This window comes from Tenrec ecaudatus, chromosome X (genome assembly GCF_050624435.1).
Source record: "Tenrec ecaudatus isolate mTenEca1 chromosome X, mTenEca1.hap1, whole genome shotgun sequence".
Taxonomy (NCBI): domain Eukaryota; kingdom Metazoa; phylum Chordata; class Mammalia; order Afrosoricida; family Tenrecidae; genus Tenrec; species Tenrec ecaudatus.
Window position 1 is genome coordinate 44,690 of NC_134548.1, and position 13,486 is coordinate 58,175.

At 63.3% G+C, this 13,486-nt stretch overlaps 1 protein-coding gene across 1 annotated transcript; it reads right to left on the reverse strand.

The window, feature by feature from the left end:
- Positions 1-1,550: 1,550 nt before the first annotated feature.
- On the reverse strand, positions 1,551-9,486 carry LOC142434336 (putative GTP-binding protein 6). The gene is made up of 10 exons (XM_075539053.1): positions 9,090-9,486; positions 8,718-8,855; positions 8,409-8,479; positions 7,836-7,966; positions 6,662-6,732; positions 5,855-6,013; positions 4,394-4,602; positions 3,039-3,187; positions 2,553-2,705; positions 1,551-1,914 (listed from the first exon to the last, which is right to left on the reverse strand). Exons 1-10 carry the CDS (start codon positions 9,469-9,471, stop codon positions 1,791-1,793), a joined length of 1,587 nt encoding a protein of 528 aa, XP_075395168.1. The 5' UTR covers positions 9,472-9,486; the 3' UTR covers positions 1,551-1,790.
- Positions 9,487-13,486: the final 4,000 nt, after the last annotated feature.

Sequence of the window (13,486 nt, forward strand, 5' to 3'; positions counted from 1 at the left end):
TCACTGTGAGTCAGCGCCCACTCGATGGCGGTGATGAGTTTATCTACCTACTGGAATAGCTACCTACGCATTCAGTTCTCAGAGACCAGACTGACTGCTCCCATAAATGCTGAGCCCTGGGAGCCCCGGGGGAAGCTCTGCTCTGTGGACTGGGAAGGACTGGGTAGCGGTGAGGTTTGGTTTCCATTTACCGGGATCTCCGGCAGAGCTGGATCTCCCAGTACAGGGAGTGTCTAAGATGTCCTATTTGGAGGGGGCACCTTGTCTGGTGGGTTAGGTCCCCGGGCCGGCCTGGTCTCAGGGAACCCAGCCCTGAGAGTGCTCCTGTCCCTGCAGCCCCACCCCCTCCATGGCCTGGTCATCACTGCCAGCGAGCACTTGCCCAGCGCCAATGTCCTGTGTCTCGGCGTCCCCTCAAGACCACCGCGTTCTCCGGAGAGGCTTTCTCATGAGAAGCCTCCCGGGCCCAGGCTGCTCAGGCGCAGCATGGTCTGCACCGGGGCCAGCAGAAGGCGCCAGCCTAGGAGCACATGCATGCGTGTGCAACGTGGGTACCTGTGTGCCCTGTGCTGAGTGTGCGTGTAAGACGGCTGCGTGTGTAGAGGACAGTGCCCGGAACAGCCCGTCTGTGGGAAGTGACAACCCAGGCAAGTTGAGGTGCAGGTTAAGGGTAGCTCTCTGTTCAACCCCCCCCCCCCCAACATGACACACACAGCATTTTCAGTAGGTTCAGGAAAGCTGGGGGTCCCTGCTGGGGGACACTGGGCAAGGCATCCTGGGAGGACCCACTGGAGCGGGTGGCCAGCCCCACGTGGGGGCTACCTGATCTCCCCCCTCCCGTCTGGGGGCCCTGCTGTCCGCACGCGTGCGTCTTGCTTCCCACCCACACACCTGGCCTGCCCCTCCTTCAGGCCAGGTGGGTCCAAGGCCGGCAGCAAGCCTGGGGATCCTCGCCTCTCGGGGTTCGGTGAAAGCGGGTCTCCAGTGCTGCCGCCCTCATGTATTCACGCAGCTCCAAGGTAAACCCTGGGAGCAGGACGCCCCACAGCCACACCCGAGGGCCGACAGGGTCCCTGGAGGAAGGCCTGGCGTCCTGCGTGGTGAAGGTGGCAGATGGGCTGGGGAGGGTCTGCCTCATCAACCTGGGTTGCCCCCTGGTACGGACAGCAGCCACCCTCCTCCCACCCCCACCTTGGCTCATCAGGGGGCCGCCCGCCTGTGCCCCGGGGTCGCTGGCTCAGGAGCGCCCAGACGGGCAACCCAGTGAAGCACGGCTCCTAAACGGTCCCCCCACCTCTCCGCTAAGGGACGCGGGGCGTGTGTGCCCGGAAAGGAGTGGGCGGCACCCCGCCCCCCCAAGGTGAAGCCCTCTCCCCTCGGCCCCTCAAGAGGGACAGACGTTCGTACGTCTGGTCTTTCTCCCGGGAGCAGACGGTGGGCTTGAACTGCTGGCTTCGCGGTGAGTGGGTGGCCACGGTCCCCCACGGGGTCAGCCCACGGACAACTTCTCAGGGTGCGTGGGAACCAAGTCCCCCTGGGCCTTACTGTGCGTGGTGTAACCCGTCCTTTATTCTGGAGCAGGGTGGGGGCGTTGTCCCTCCCCAGCCTTGGTGGGTGTGGACATCTGGGCGGTGTCCACACAGCCTGGAGCAGGGCCCACCCTCCAAAGTACGCACAGAGCCGGCCTTGCTTCCTGCCCGGACAGAGGGCCGTCCCGGGCCAGTGAGGCGCCCAGGGCGGACACGGCAGCAGGAGATCAGAGCGGGCGCTCGCTGAACATCCACCGGGCGTCACTGTGGAAAGAGTTTCCGGAACTTTCCGTAGGCGGCGTTGCTCATGATGGCGGTCACGTCGGCCGCCCCTTCCTCGGGGACCACGTCCACGTGCTGCACGGCGGACTCGCGGTGCAGCCAGCTGGGGGAGGAGGCAGGCTGTGCTGAGGGGGGGACTGTAGGTGGGGTCCATGGCTTGGAGCTGACTGGCCCTGGGCGCGCTGGCGGAAGGGGGTCAGTGGGGGGGCAGTGGAAGTTCTAAGGGGCTTTCCCCAGCTCTGATCAGCGCTAACACGGGGTGAGCCCAGGCCGAGCTTCCCAGGGAACCCCAGCTGATCTGATCACAGGGAAGCTGGCGCAGCCTCGAGGACCCGAGACCCGGTGAGGCCTGCTTGTGGAAGGGGTGCAGGGCGGCCCCCAAGGCGGATGAGCAGAGTAGCCACCCACGCCCTGCGCCCCACCCCGGAAGGTGGCTGCAGCCAAGGCCGCTTCCCAGGGACCTCCAAAGACTCGGGCGTCCGAACGGGCGGAGGAGGGGTAGGGCAGGCAGCCCCTCCCGGGAGACCAGGTGCCTCTGCCCTCCTCTGTCCTGCAGGGACACGCATCAGGAAGGTGGCAGCACACATGCACCCACCCTCCATCGCTGCAGCACCCGCAGAGGCTGCTGGCTGAGCCAGGGGACCCCAACACCACTCGACTACACCCCCACGTGCAGCCCCTTCAACTCAGCTCCGCCCCAACCACCCCGTCCTGATGCCCCTGTGCTCCCCCCAGCCTGACCTCAGCTGTGCCCCATGGAGCGGAATCCGAAGGGTGACCAGCCGCCTCCCGGTGGCCTTCAGGACGGCGGCCTCCAGTGCGCTCTGCAGGCCCTGCAGCCCCTGCCCGTGCAGCGCGGACACGGCCAGCACCCCGGGCTCCGCAGGCCGGTACCTGCGAGGGAGGGGCAGTGGGTAAGCCCGGGCGGGCACCGCCCAGGCCCTGGTTCTCGCCAACCAGCTGGACTGGGCAGCAGGGTCCTGCTGGGGAGCCCCCACGGGAAAGCTTGAGAAAGGCCGCTGGGGGCTGGAGGGAACACACGGACGACGGACCCCACCGGGAGCATAGGACAGTGTGGGGGCCTCGTGAGAGCAGGGGAGCTCTCCCCACGGGGCAGTGTGCTGTCTAGGAAGAGGGACAGTGGGAGGGCCTGTCCTGATCCAGCCCTGGGGCTTCCCCTGCAGCATGTCTGCTGCGGTACTCGGGGTGGGTCGCTGCCTCGCTCACCCGGGCACCAGGTCCACCTTGTTGTGCACCTCCAGGAGGGCGCCCAGCAGCGGGGCGGGCAGGTGCAGGCTGTGCAGTGCCGACAGGACGCTGGCCTTCTGCAGCTCTGTCTCGGGGTGGCTGACGTCTCGCACGTGCACAATCAGGTCCTGCAGGGGTGGGGGATGCACGCATGGTCAGTGAAACGCAGCCCGTCCCCGCCTGCCCAGCTGCCCGCTCCCAGCCAAGGGTACACTGTGAGGGGCAAATTTGGGCGACGTCACCCACGGGGGAGGGGGGCTCTTGATGGTACAGGGACAGCAGACAAGGGGTAGACATGGGACAGGGGTGGACAGGAGCGGGATGGACATGGGACGGGTGGACAGACAGGAGCGGGGTAGACACGGGACAGAAAGGGCAGAGACAGGCATAGATGGGCAGAGGGAAGAGAGATGATATAGAGATGGTACAGATGGAGAGGGCAGAGGTGGAGAAAGGACTGAGAAACAGATTAAGACAGAGATGGTCAGCGGGCACGGAGGACAGAGCTGGAGAGGAGGGAGATGCTGGAGGAACCTGCAGACGGACTGTGTTCCCCAAACACACGTCCTGTAACTCTGCACTCGCTGCTGGCAGGGACCTGAATGGGGTCCCTGTGTTGGGTCAGGAGGACAGGTGTTCTCTGGCCAGCTGAGGACAGCCCCACACCAGGGCTCGACCAGACGCCAAGAACCGAGGGCCCTCCCCTGAGCTCGCTCCCCACGTGAACCAGGAGAGGCCTGTTTGTGAACGTCACCCACAGGGCTGGGAGTCGGGGCCGCCGGTGTCCTGTAGTCGGGACCCATCCTCAGTGAGGCTGAACTCAAGCCTGTCACACACGCCGAGCGTATGCCTGAGCCAATCAGCTGGCAGCCCGAAGGCCAAACTAGGAGGCTTCCCAGGAGATGTAGATGCAGCCACAGTCCCCAACAGAACCATGCCACCTGCCGCCATCACTGCAGACTCTGAGTGCCTCACCTGTCAACTAACGGGCGAGCACACAGCCCGGCCTCTCTGCCCCAGGTGGGCCCCCTGGTGCCCAGGTTCTCTGTCCCAGGTGGACAATATGGGTGCCTGGCTTCTCTGCCCCAGGTGGGCCTCTAATGCCCGGCCTCTCTAACCCCAGGTGGGCCCCTGGTGCCTGGTCTCTCTGCCCCAGGTGGGCCCCTGGTGCCTGGCCTCTCTGCCCCAGGCGGGCCTCTGATGCCCGGCCTCTTTGCCCCAGGTGGGCCTCTGATGCCTGGCCTCTCTGCCCCAGGTGGTGCAGGGTGCTCCTCGGGGACTCCCGGCTGAGCCCCCTCACTCACTGCTGGGCCGGCCCGAGGGGCGGCTCTCACCGCACAGGCCACATCCTCCAGGGTGGCGGTGAAGGAGGCGACAAGCTCGTGAGGCAGCTGGGAGAGGAAGCCGATGGTGTCCATGTACAGCACGGTCAGGCGCGAGGGCAGGGCGCCCGCGTGGGCCGTCACGTCCAGGGTGGCAAACAGCTGGTCCCGAGGCTGTGCGGCTGTGTCTCCCGTCAGGGCCCGGATCAGGGTGGTTTTCCCTGGAGAAGGTGCGGCAGGGCAGAGGTCACCTGGGCGGGGCTTAGCCTGAGAAGCTAGCCCGTCTGCGCTGGTGCGCTGAGGGGGCTGTTGAGGCTGCGCTGGGGCACCCCACAGGCAGCCCGCCCTGTCCTTGAGGGTGCAGGCTGCTGAGCCGGCACTGATCCACGGCTGCACATGGTTTGGTGTTTGTGGGTGGAACTAGCTTGGTGGCTGACGTTTGGCCGAAGTGAGGGTGAAGTCACTGTGGTACCTGTGAACCAGTAACCCACCTGCCCGTGGGGTCCGTCCTGGCTGGATGGGCCCATGCAGGCCTCTAACCCTACCCATGGGGTCTACCAGACCCAGACTGACCCCATGCAGGGCTCTACCTGTCCACGAGGACCAGTCCCACCCAGCCTGGGGTTCTAAACCTGTCGCTGTTCACAGAAGCAGAGAGCCTCATCTTCCTCCGGAGGAGCGGCTGGTGGGTTTGAACTGCTGCCCCTATAGTGGGCAGCCCTGCGCTGACCTCACAGCACCACTAGGGACCCTCCTGAAGCGGACACAGGGCACAAAACCCGCACGGCCAGAGAGCCCATTCCGGCTGAGTGACCCCGAGGGTCAAGGTGGGTCCCCAAGACTCAGTTTCACGGAATCAGACAGCACAGCTACCTCAGAGCAGCTGCTGGTCTCGAACCGCTGTCATGGAGGTGAGCGGCCCACTGCGACCTGCTGTGCCAGCCGGCTCCTGGGGGTCTCATGGCAGCCGATGAGCATGGAGGCCTCCAGGTGCCATGGGCAGCCTTCCGTGGCAATCGCTGGCACAGGGGAGGCTGTCCCAGCCCACAGTGACCCCCCCCCCATACGCCCCCAGTCTGCACTGTCCCAGGCTATCCGATCAGCCGCTGAGGCCCACGGGGTGGTCAGGGCGGATGTGTGCACATAGTGCCGATGTGGCCAGCCTTGCTTCCCTGTCCGTCTGTCCCGACGCCCCACTGCGGCTCAGTGCTGCTGCAGCGAGCAGGGGCCCCTGACGGGCTGCAGAGGCTGCTTGTGAGGTGCCCTGTCAGGGAACGGTTCCCATTCCCAGGGGCGCTTCAGGAAGCGGAGGGTCCTAGCACTGACCCACCGAGGCCCGAGCAAGCGCCACAGTGGGGATGACCCGTGCTGACCCCTAACCGCCCTCGCCAGCGGTCTCTGTGGACCCCTCAGCAGTGTGCCCACGTCACTCCCCGCCGTCTGGGCAGCCCTCCCCACGCCCCGGGTCCTCACCAGAGTTGGTGTACCCCACGACGGCGACCGTGGGGAGCTCGCGGCGCTGCCGCTGTCGGCGTAGCAGGCGCCGTTTGGTGGTGAGCTTCCGCAGCGCCTTCCTGATCCGCGCCTCCCTGTCCTTCAGCAGCCGCTGCTGCACCTGCAGGAACGTCTCCCCTGCAGCGCCCGGGGGCGGGGACACCGTGAGCAGGGCACCTGCGCCCACGCGCACGTCATCCCGGGGAGGGGGGGAGGGGAAGACCTGCGCGTGCGCGAGGCTGTGCGTGGAACCTGTACATGACGTCATCATCCCGGGGAGCGGGGCACCCATCAGGGCACCTTCTGTGCTACAGAGCTGAGATCACACCAGTGTCCTGAGGCCACCCTGGAGCAGGGGTGCCCGCATCGTACAGGAGTGGTGTCCTTAGAGAAGGGACACAGGGGAGACGGCCACATAGAGACGGAGGCAGAGGCTAGAGAGATGTGGCCACAAGCCCAGGAATGTCCAGGGCCCCCGAGGAACTCGTCAGGAAGGACCCTCCCCTGAAACCTCCTGAAGGAGCCCGGCCCTGCCCACCCCTGGACCTCAGACTCCAGGTCACCAGATCTGGGTGACACGTTTGTCACCTTAAGTCTCTGATCCTGCCCCCTGGCTGTGGCCCCCTAAACACACAGGCCCTGAGGTGTGAACGTGCCGGCAGGTGCCCCAAGCCACCTGCACACCCACCCTCCTAGGCATCCGGCAAGGCCCCCTCCCCGACTTCCAAAGAGCAGCTCATCTGCACCCCCACCACCCACCCTGGGGCCAAGAAGCAGCACACACACCTGAGCTCATGATGTAGCGAGAGCCCCCACCCTGTCGGTCCAGCTGGGATGTGTCCTTCTTCAGGTCAGCCCTGGTGCAGAAACGAGAGGGCATGTTGGCTGGTCATCCCCTCCCCGCCCGTCACATGCTGCCCCGTGTCCCCCATGCTGACACTGTCTGCAATGGGATCCGCTGGGCAGCCTCCTCGAGGTGCACCACAGATGAGGGCACCCGGCCCGGATTCTGCCACCAGCACCCTCAGGGTGCTCAGTAGTGAGGGTCAGAGGTCCACCCTACGGCTCACTGCTGCCCCACACTGTCTTCTGCTGTCCTGTTGTCTGCGCTGTGTCAGGGTGGGAGGAGACAAGGCTGCCAGCATCCACCTGTGCAGGGAGGTCTCAGAGTCCACCTGTGCATGGGGATCCCAGAGTCTACCTGAGCATGGGAATCCCAGAGTCTACCTGTGCAGGGGGATCTTCGAGTCTACCTGTGCAGGGGGATCTTCGAGTCCACCTGAGCATGGGGGTGTCAGAGTCCACCTGTGCATCAGAATCGCAGAGTCCACCTGTGCATGGGGAATCCCAGAGTCTACCTGTGCAGGGGGATCTTCGAGTCCACCTGAGCATGGGGCTGTCAGGGTCCACCTGTGCATCAGAATCGCAGAGTCCACCTGTGCATGGGGAATCCCAGAGTCTACCTGTGCAGGGGGATCTTTGAGTCCACCTGAGCATGGGGATCCCAGAGTTTACCTGAGCATGGGAATCCCAGAGTCTATCTGTGCATGGGAATCCCAGAGTCTACCTGTGCATGGGAAGCCCAGAGTCTACCTGTGCAGGGGGATCTTCGAGTCCACCTGAGCATGGGGGTGTCAGAGTCCACCTGTGCATGGGGAATCCCAGAGTCCACCTGTGCATGGGAATCCCAGAGTCTACCTGAGCAGGGGGATCTGAGAGTCCACCTGTGCATGGGAATCCCAGAGTCTACCTGTGCATGGGAATCCAAGAGTCTACCTGAGCAGGGGGATCTTTGAGTCCACCTGAGCATGGGGATCCCAGAGTCTACCTGAGCATGGGAATCCCAGAGGCTACCTGTGCATGGGAATCCCAGAGTCTACCTGAGCAGGGGGATCTGAGAGTCCACCTGTGCAGGGAGATGTCAAGAGTATATCTGTGCAGGGGGAATCCCAGAGTCTACCTGAGCAGGGGGATCTCAGCCAGGGCTAGTTGCAGCCGGGCCTCCTTGGTGCGGGCGTGGCAGCGGAAGATGTGCAGCACAATGGTGAAGCGGTCAAACACCTGAACGCCCCAGGCAGCTTCCAGCTCCTTCTGTGAGGGCAGAGAGGGAAGTGTCTGAGGGCACAGCTGGGCACCGAGCAAACCTGAGAACGTGCCAACCTCCTGGGCAGATGTGCACCTGGGTATTTAACAGACCTATCCAAGGGGCATGCTTGAGGACATGCACACCTGGCCAGGTACACACCTGAGCAGATGGCAAACCTGGTTGGAAACACATCTAGGCAGAGAATGCATCTGCACACCTGAATAGGTGTACACACCTGAGCAGGTGACACACACAGGCGGGTCACACCTGGCCAGGTGTGCACATCTGACAAATACATATACAGGCAGTGCACACCTGGACAGGTGGCCCTGGATAAAGTGGAGCTATCCCTCTGTTCGTCCCCCAACTCCACCGTCCTGCTGTGGGTTCTGCCCCCACCTGCATCACACCTGGTGGCTGCAGTTCGAGACCAAGGCATGTGAGTACCTTTGTGTCGGGAGCCATCCTTTCCACGTTCAGGAAGACAGACGTGACTTCTGGGGAGCCCCGGAGCTTCTCTAACGGAGAGGGTGTCACAGGTGAGCCTGGTGCCCCCCACACCTGCACCGGGAGTCATTCCTCTGCTCGGGGCGGCGGGTGCATGGAGCAGGTCCCACCTCGCCGTCTGCAGCAAGTGGGCTACAGCCCCTAAGATCCTGGAAGTGCGTGCCTGCGGGCGGGTGGGCGGGGTGAGGGGGTGGGGGTGGGGCGGGTAAGGGAAGAGCGGTCTGCGCTTCTCCAGCCCCTGCAGCGCACCTGTCAGCTGCTCCAAGTTGCCTCGGCCAAACACCAGCCGGCTGTCGGGCGTCTTCGTGGGCACCACCAGGCTCTCCACCACCGACCAGCCGTCCAGCGTGTGCACCAGAGACCGGGCCTCAGCCACCTGCCACTCGGCTGCGGCGGGAGGCAAGGCGGGTCAGGGAACAAACCCGAGGGCCCGCCCCCCGGTCGCCACGCCCAGAAACCCGAAGTGTCCAGGGCCCGGTCCATCCAGAGGCCTCCCCGCCTCTACCTGTGAGGCCCCGCCCCGGAGCCCCGCCCCGGAGCCCCTCCCCAGAAGCCCCGCCCCCGAGCCCCTCCCCGGAAGCCCCGCCCCGGAAGCCCCGCCTCCGGAGCCCCGCCAATCACCTCGGGTCAGCGTCGGCTTCCGCGGGCCCCACTTGATGTCCGGGTGGACCAGGCACACGCGCTGGGCGCCGGCCGGCAGCAGGGGCTCTCTGCTCAGCAGCGCCTCCTCCTCCTCCTCGTCCTCGTCCTCCTCTCCTTCCGAGTCCGCATCTCCTGGCTCCTCTCCCCGGGCTCCCGCCCTCCGCGCGCCCGCACGGGGCACCCATCCTCCGTCACCGCTGCCCGCCGGGCCCGGGGCCCGGGGCCCGAAGGCGGCGAGCGCGCGCACGGGGCCCGGCGGCGGCGGCGGCGGCGGCGGCGTCGCGGGCCTCACGGCGGGGCGGGCGCGAGTCTCGCGAGAGAGCCGGAGCCCCGCGCGGAGGGCGGCGCGGAGGGCCCACATGCCGCGTCCGCGGCCGCCAGGGGGCGGGCCTCAGGGGGCGGGCCTGAGGGGCGGGACTTCCGCCGCATCCCATTGGCGGCGCCGGGTCACGTGTCCTGCAAAGCTGGCGCGGGGCGCGGCGTCTCACCTGGGAGCCCTGCCCGGGGTTCCCGACTGGGAAGCACCCCAGGAGCCCCGGCGGGGCAGCATTCAGAGTGCTGGGCCGCTGACTGACGGTCCTTTGTCCAACAGTCCCGCTGAAGCAAGACCAGGTGATCACCCGCCTTAAAGGTGACACGCTGGTGTCACGTGGGGTCTCTTGAGTGGGAAGGGACTCAGGGCACCTGACCGCAAAACGAGCTGTGCACCCACCCTGGTCCCTTCTGGAGCCCTAGTGGCACCGTGGTTAAGCGCTGTAAACGGAAAACAACAGCGGCTTGAACCCAAGGTGGGAGAAAAAAACAGGCAGTCTGTTCTCATCAACATCCTCCAGCCGGTTCTCCGCAGAGCAACCTGATGACAAAAGCACAAAACACGGCGGGGCTGCACCATCCTCACCAGCGTTAAGTTTGAGTCCATGGCTGCAGCCGCCTGTCTGCCCAGCTCCTTGAGGGCCTTCCTCCTTTTCCCCGCCCCTCCACTTTACCAAGCAGGATGTCCTTCTCTGGGGGCTGGTCTCTCCCAACAGCATGTCCAAAGTACGCGAGACCACGTCTCGCCATCCGATTGGAAGCCTAGGCCACACCGTGAGGCAGTTCTCTGTAACAGGGGCCACTGAGTCGAAATGAACTTGGAAGATCAGCAAGCCTCAGAAACCCCCAGACACCCATCCTCCCTTCAGGACGCCTGGGAGCCCCGAGGTGGGAGATCTGAGGGCAGCTCAGGAAGAGCTTCCCGCCACTGGTGCATAGTCTGGAAAACTCCATCCGTGTGGAGTCAGCTTTCCCTTTCATGAATGCCCCAGACCTGCTTTGAACTCGGCCCCCACCGAATAACTACTTTCCCTTCAAACTCGCCTCTCCATTTGCGTCAGGCCAGGTTACTAGAGAAACAAGTCCAGTGACACTCATGTGTGAGAGTTTTATATCAAGAACCAATTATGCATCAATAAAACATCCGAGCCCAGTCCAGGTCAAGTCCACAAGTGTTGAGACTCACACAGCCACATGTAATGATACGGAATGCAGGATCACAGGCAAGCAGGTGCAGTCTTGTGGATCCAATGGCGGTGGATGCATCTCCAGGGATCCGGGAGGTCTCCACTTGGCTCATCAACAGGAAGGTGAAGGCAGAGATAGAGGGGAAGTTCCCAGGACCCTCCTTATGAGGAGGCCACGCCCACAAGGAAGCACCTTCTGGCTGCGACCTGATGGACAGGTAGACTCCACCCATCCTTCAAGTTCACGGAATTCTGTAACACACCACTTGGGAGAATGAAGTCTCCTTTGTTTATGCTGATATACTAATAGCAGTTTATGTTAATGAAATGCCATCATGGTCAATGATACCAAGAGGAGCCTTTTTTAATAAGCAACAGTAAGATGTGTAGGGACTGGCTGATGTGGCTGCCGTATGGGTGACCAGCGAAATGGGCAGACCCCGTGTCTTCCTATCTTCTCTGTGGGCTGCCTTGCCCGGGAGCCCTAAGGAGGCGGTGCTGGACCCCATGCACACAAGCAAGCTGCCCTCCTGCCCCTTTCCCACGGGGCTGCGAATCAGACCTTTGTGCCTGAGGGAGTTTCAGAGCCTGATTTCTCAGACACAGCTACCCAGGCCTTTCTTCCTAGTCTCTTAGCCTGGGCGCACGCCTGCAATCTGGCCTGTGATTGGTTGGTTCAGGAAGGGCCGTGTGACCTAGTGGTGTCTGTGGTAGGGTTAGGATTAACTAGATGGGCAGGCTCTGGAGTTAAGATGGCAGCTTGACCTTGGTGGTCTCTGAGCTGGCTTGACCTCAGGTGTCCCCAAGCTCTTTCTTCTCCAGGGTTGAGCAATCTATGATCCTTATCAGAAGGGAGGGGGCCGTACTTAGGGTGGGGTGGTCTGATTGGTCTTGATGGCAGCCAGCCTTTAAGTGTAAGCAGCAAGCAGCACCTGACAATTGGCGTTGTTACAGGCGGGACATTGGGGGGCGCAACCTGAGTTAGGAGAAGGTGAGTTGGCTGCATCTCCCTCCACCAGTCTCCCTCAGGCCCCAGACTCCTTAACATGAGTGTAGAGACAGCGCAGCTGCCGGGGGCAGCGGCCTCTCCCGGGTGCCTTTCTCTTGCTGTCAGCACAGCAGAGCTGGGTCAGTGGACACTCCATGGACCCACCGGGAGCACTGCACCTATGTGTGAGCCTGGCGAACGCTGCCACCCGCTGGCGGGCGCCCGTCACTGCAGCGCAGCCTTGTTTTGGCGGCATCATCTTCAGCTCTGGGAACAGCGGACTCCTGATCAGCATGACCCCAGGGGCCAAATCACAGCGGAGGCAGGCTGCAGCCGGCCCACCCCTTCTCTAACCTATCTTTTTTGAGTTAGTTCCTGGAGTTAGCGAGGATTCTTATCCCTGGTTTTCCCAAGTTTTACTGCTGTTTTTAAAAATAATTGATTTTGTTGTTTAGAATATGAAGTCTCACCACCATCAGGTCGATTCGGATTCACAGAGACCCTGCAGGACAGGGAAAAACTGCCCCTGTGGGTTTCCCAGGCTGTCAGTTTTCTCTGGAGCCTGGTCTTTCTCCCTCGGAGAGGGAGGTGGATTTGAACTGCGGACCTTGCACTTAGCAGCCCAACACGCCGCCAGAGCTTCCTTCCGAAGATGAGCGGGGCTTCAAGGGGTTGGTGGGAAAACCCCACTGTATTAATTCTCTTCCTCCACACCGTGTTTGAAGCCCCCTCAGATACATGTCCAGTTCAGGGGTGCTCACCGACACCCCATCCCCCAGCGTGCTGTAAATATTTTCCGTTGCTCTGGCGTCTGTAGTGGCCACACAATGAGCCACTCAGCACAAGGTCAGCAGTTCGAACCCCGCAGCTGCTCTGTGAACGAAAGGCGAGGCTGTCAGCGCCCATGAAGGTTTGCTAAATGTCCCCGAAACCCCAAAGGGCCATTGTACTCAGTTCTCCTCCGTGGCAGTGAGTTTGGACTCGGTTTTCAGAGATCCTGATCCAGCGAGGAGCCATCAAGCACCTGCCCATTGTCACAAACAGCGCAGGTGTCAGCGATGGCGCTGCGGACACGGGAGCGCTGGAGGGAGACGACGGAGCCGTTCACAGTGAGCCCTGGACCAGGGTAAGGAGGCGCTCACAGTCGGTGGGGCTCGGAGCTTGGTTCTGAAAGGACCGTGCTTTCCTGGCTCTCAAATACGGATTTTAAAGATGGTCAAACAGGAGCTGGTGCCACCGAGGGGCGTGGTCAGGGCTGTGAAGGTGGGGCCCAACGCAGGGGCGTGGCTTAGCCTGAGAGCGGGAACCAGGAGGCTGGTGTCCCAGTGGGGGCGTGTCCAGGTGCCCCTGTAGACTGGCACCTGCCTGTCTTTCTGCCGCTCTCGGGCAGCTCTCCGCAGGGCGTGAGTTCCAGAAACCCTCAGATGGGGTGCAGCCTCATTAGCATAAAGGCGACCCTATTTCCTACCAGGCCTTGGCCCAGGGAAGGCTGTCCCTGAGTGTGGGGCTCACACAGCCCCTTGGGGGCTGACATCCTGGCCGGTTGAACACAGCTCCTGAAGAGCCAACTATGCGCCTGTGTCCAGCTTCGGGTGCCCAGGACAGGTGAGGGCCGGAGCCGCCCCACCCTCACCCCCAACAACCGCATCAGAGGTAGGTGAGCGCACCCCCATTCCTGCCTGCCTCCCGTGTCCCCGCCCGTGGCTTCGGCCCATACCCATCAGGGCCCCTCGGGAATGCCGGGAACACGAAGTCCCCGCTTCCACACCCATCTGACACCATGCCCCGGCAGGCGGAGCCCAGGGCAGGTGCCCACACATCCAGGTGGTTCCCGTGGCTGTGTGTGCAGTCCCAAGGCCCGCCCGCCTAACCCACCTTCCTGGTCACCT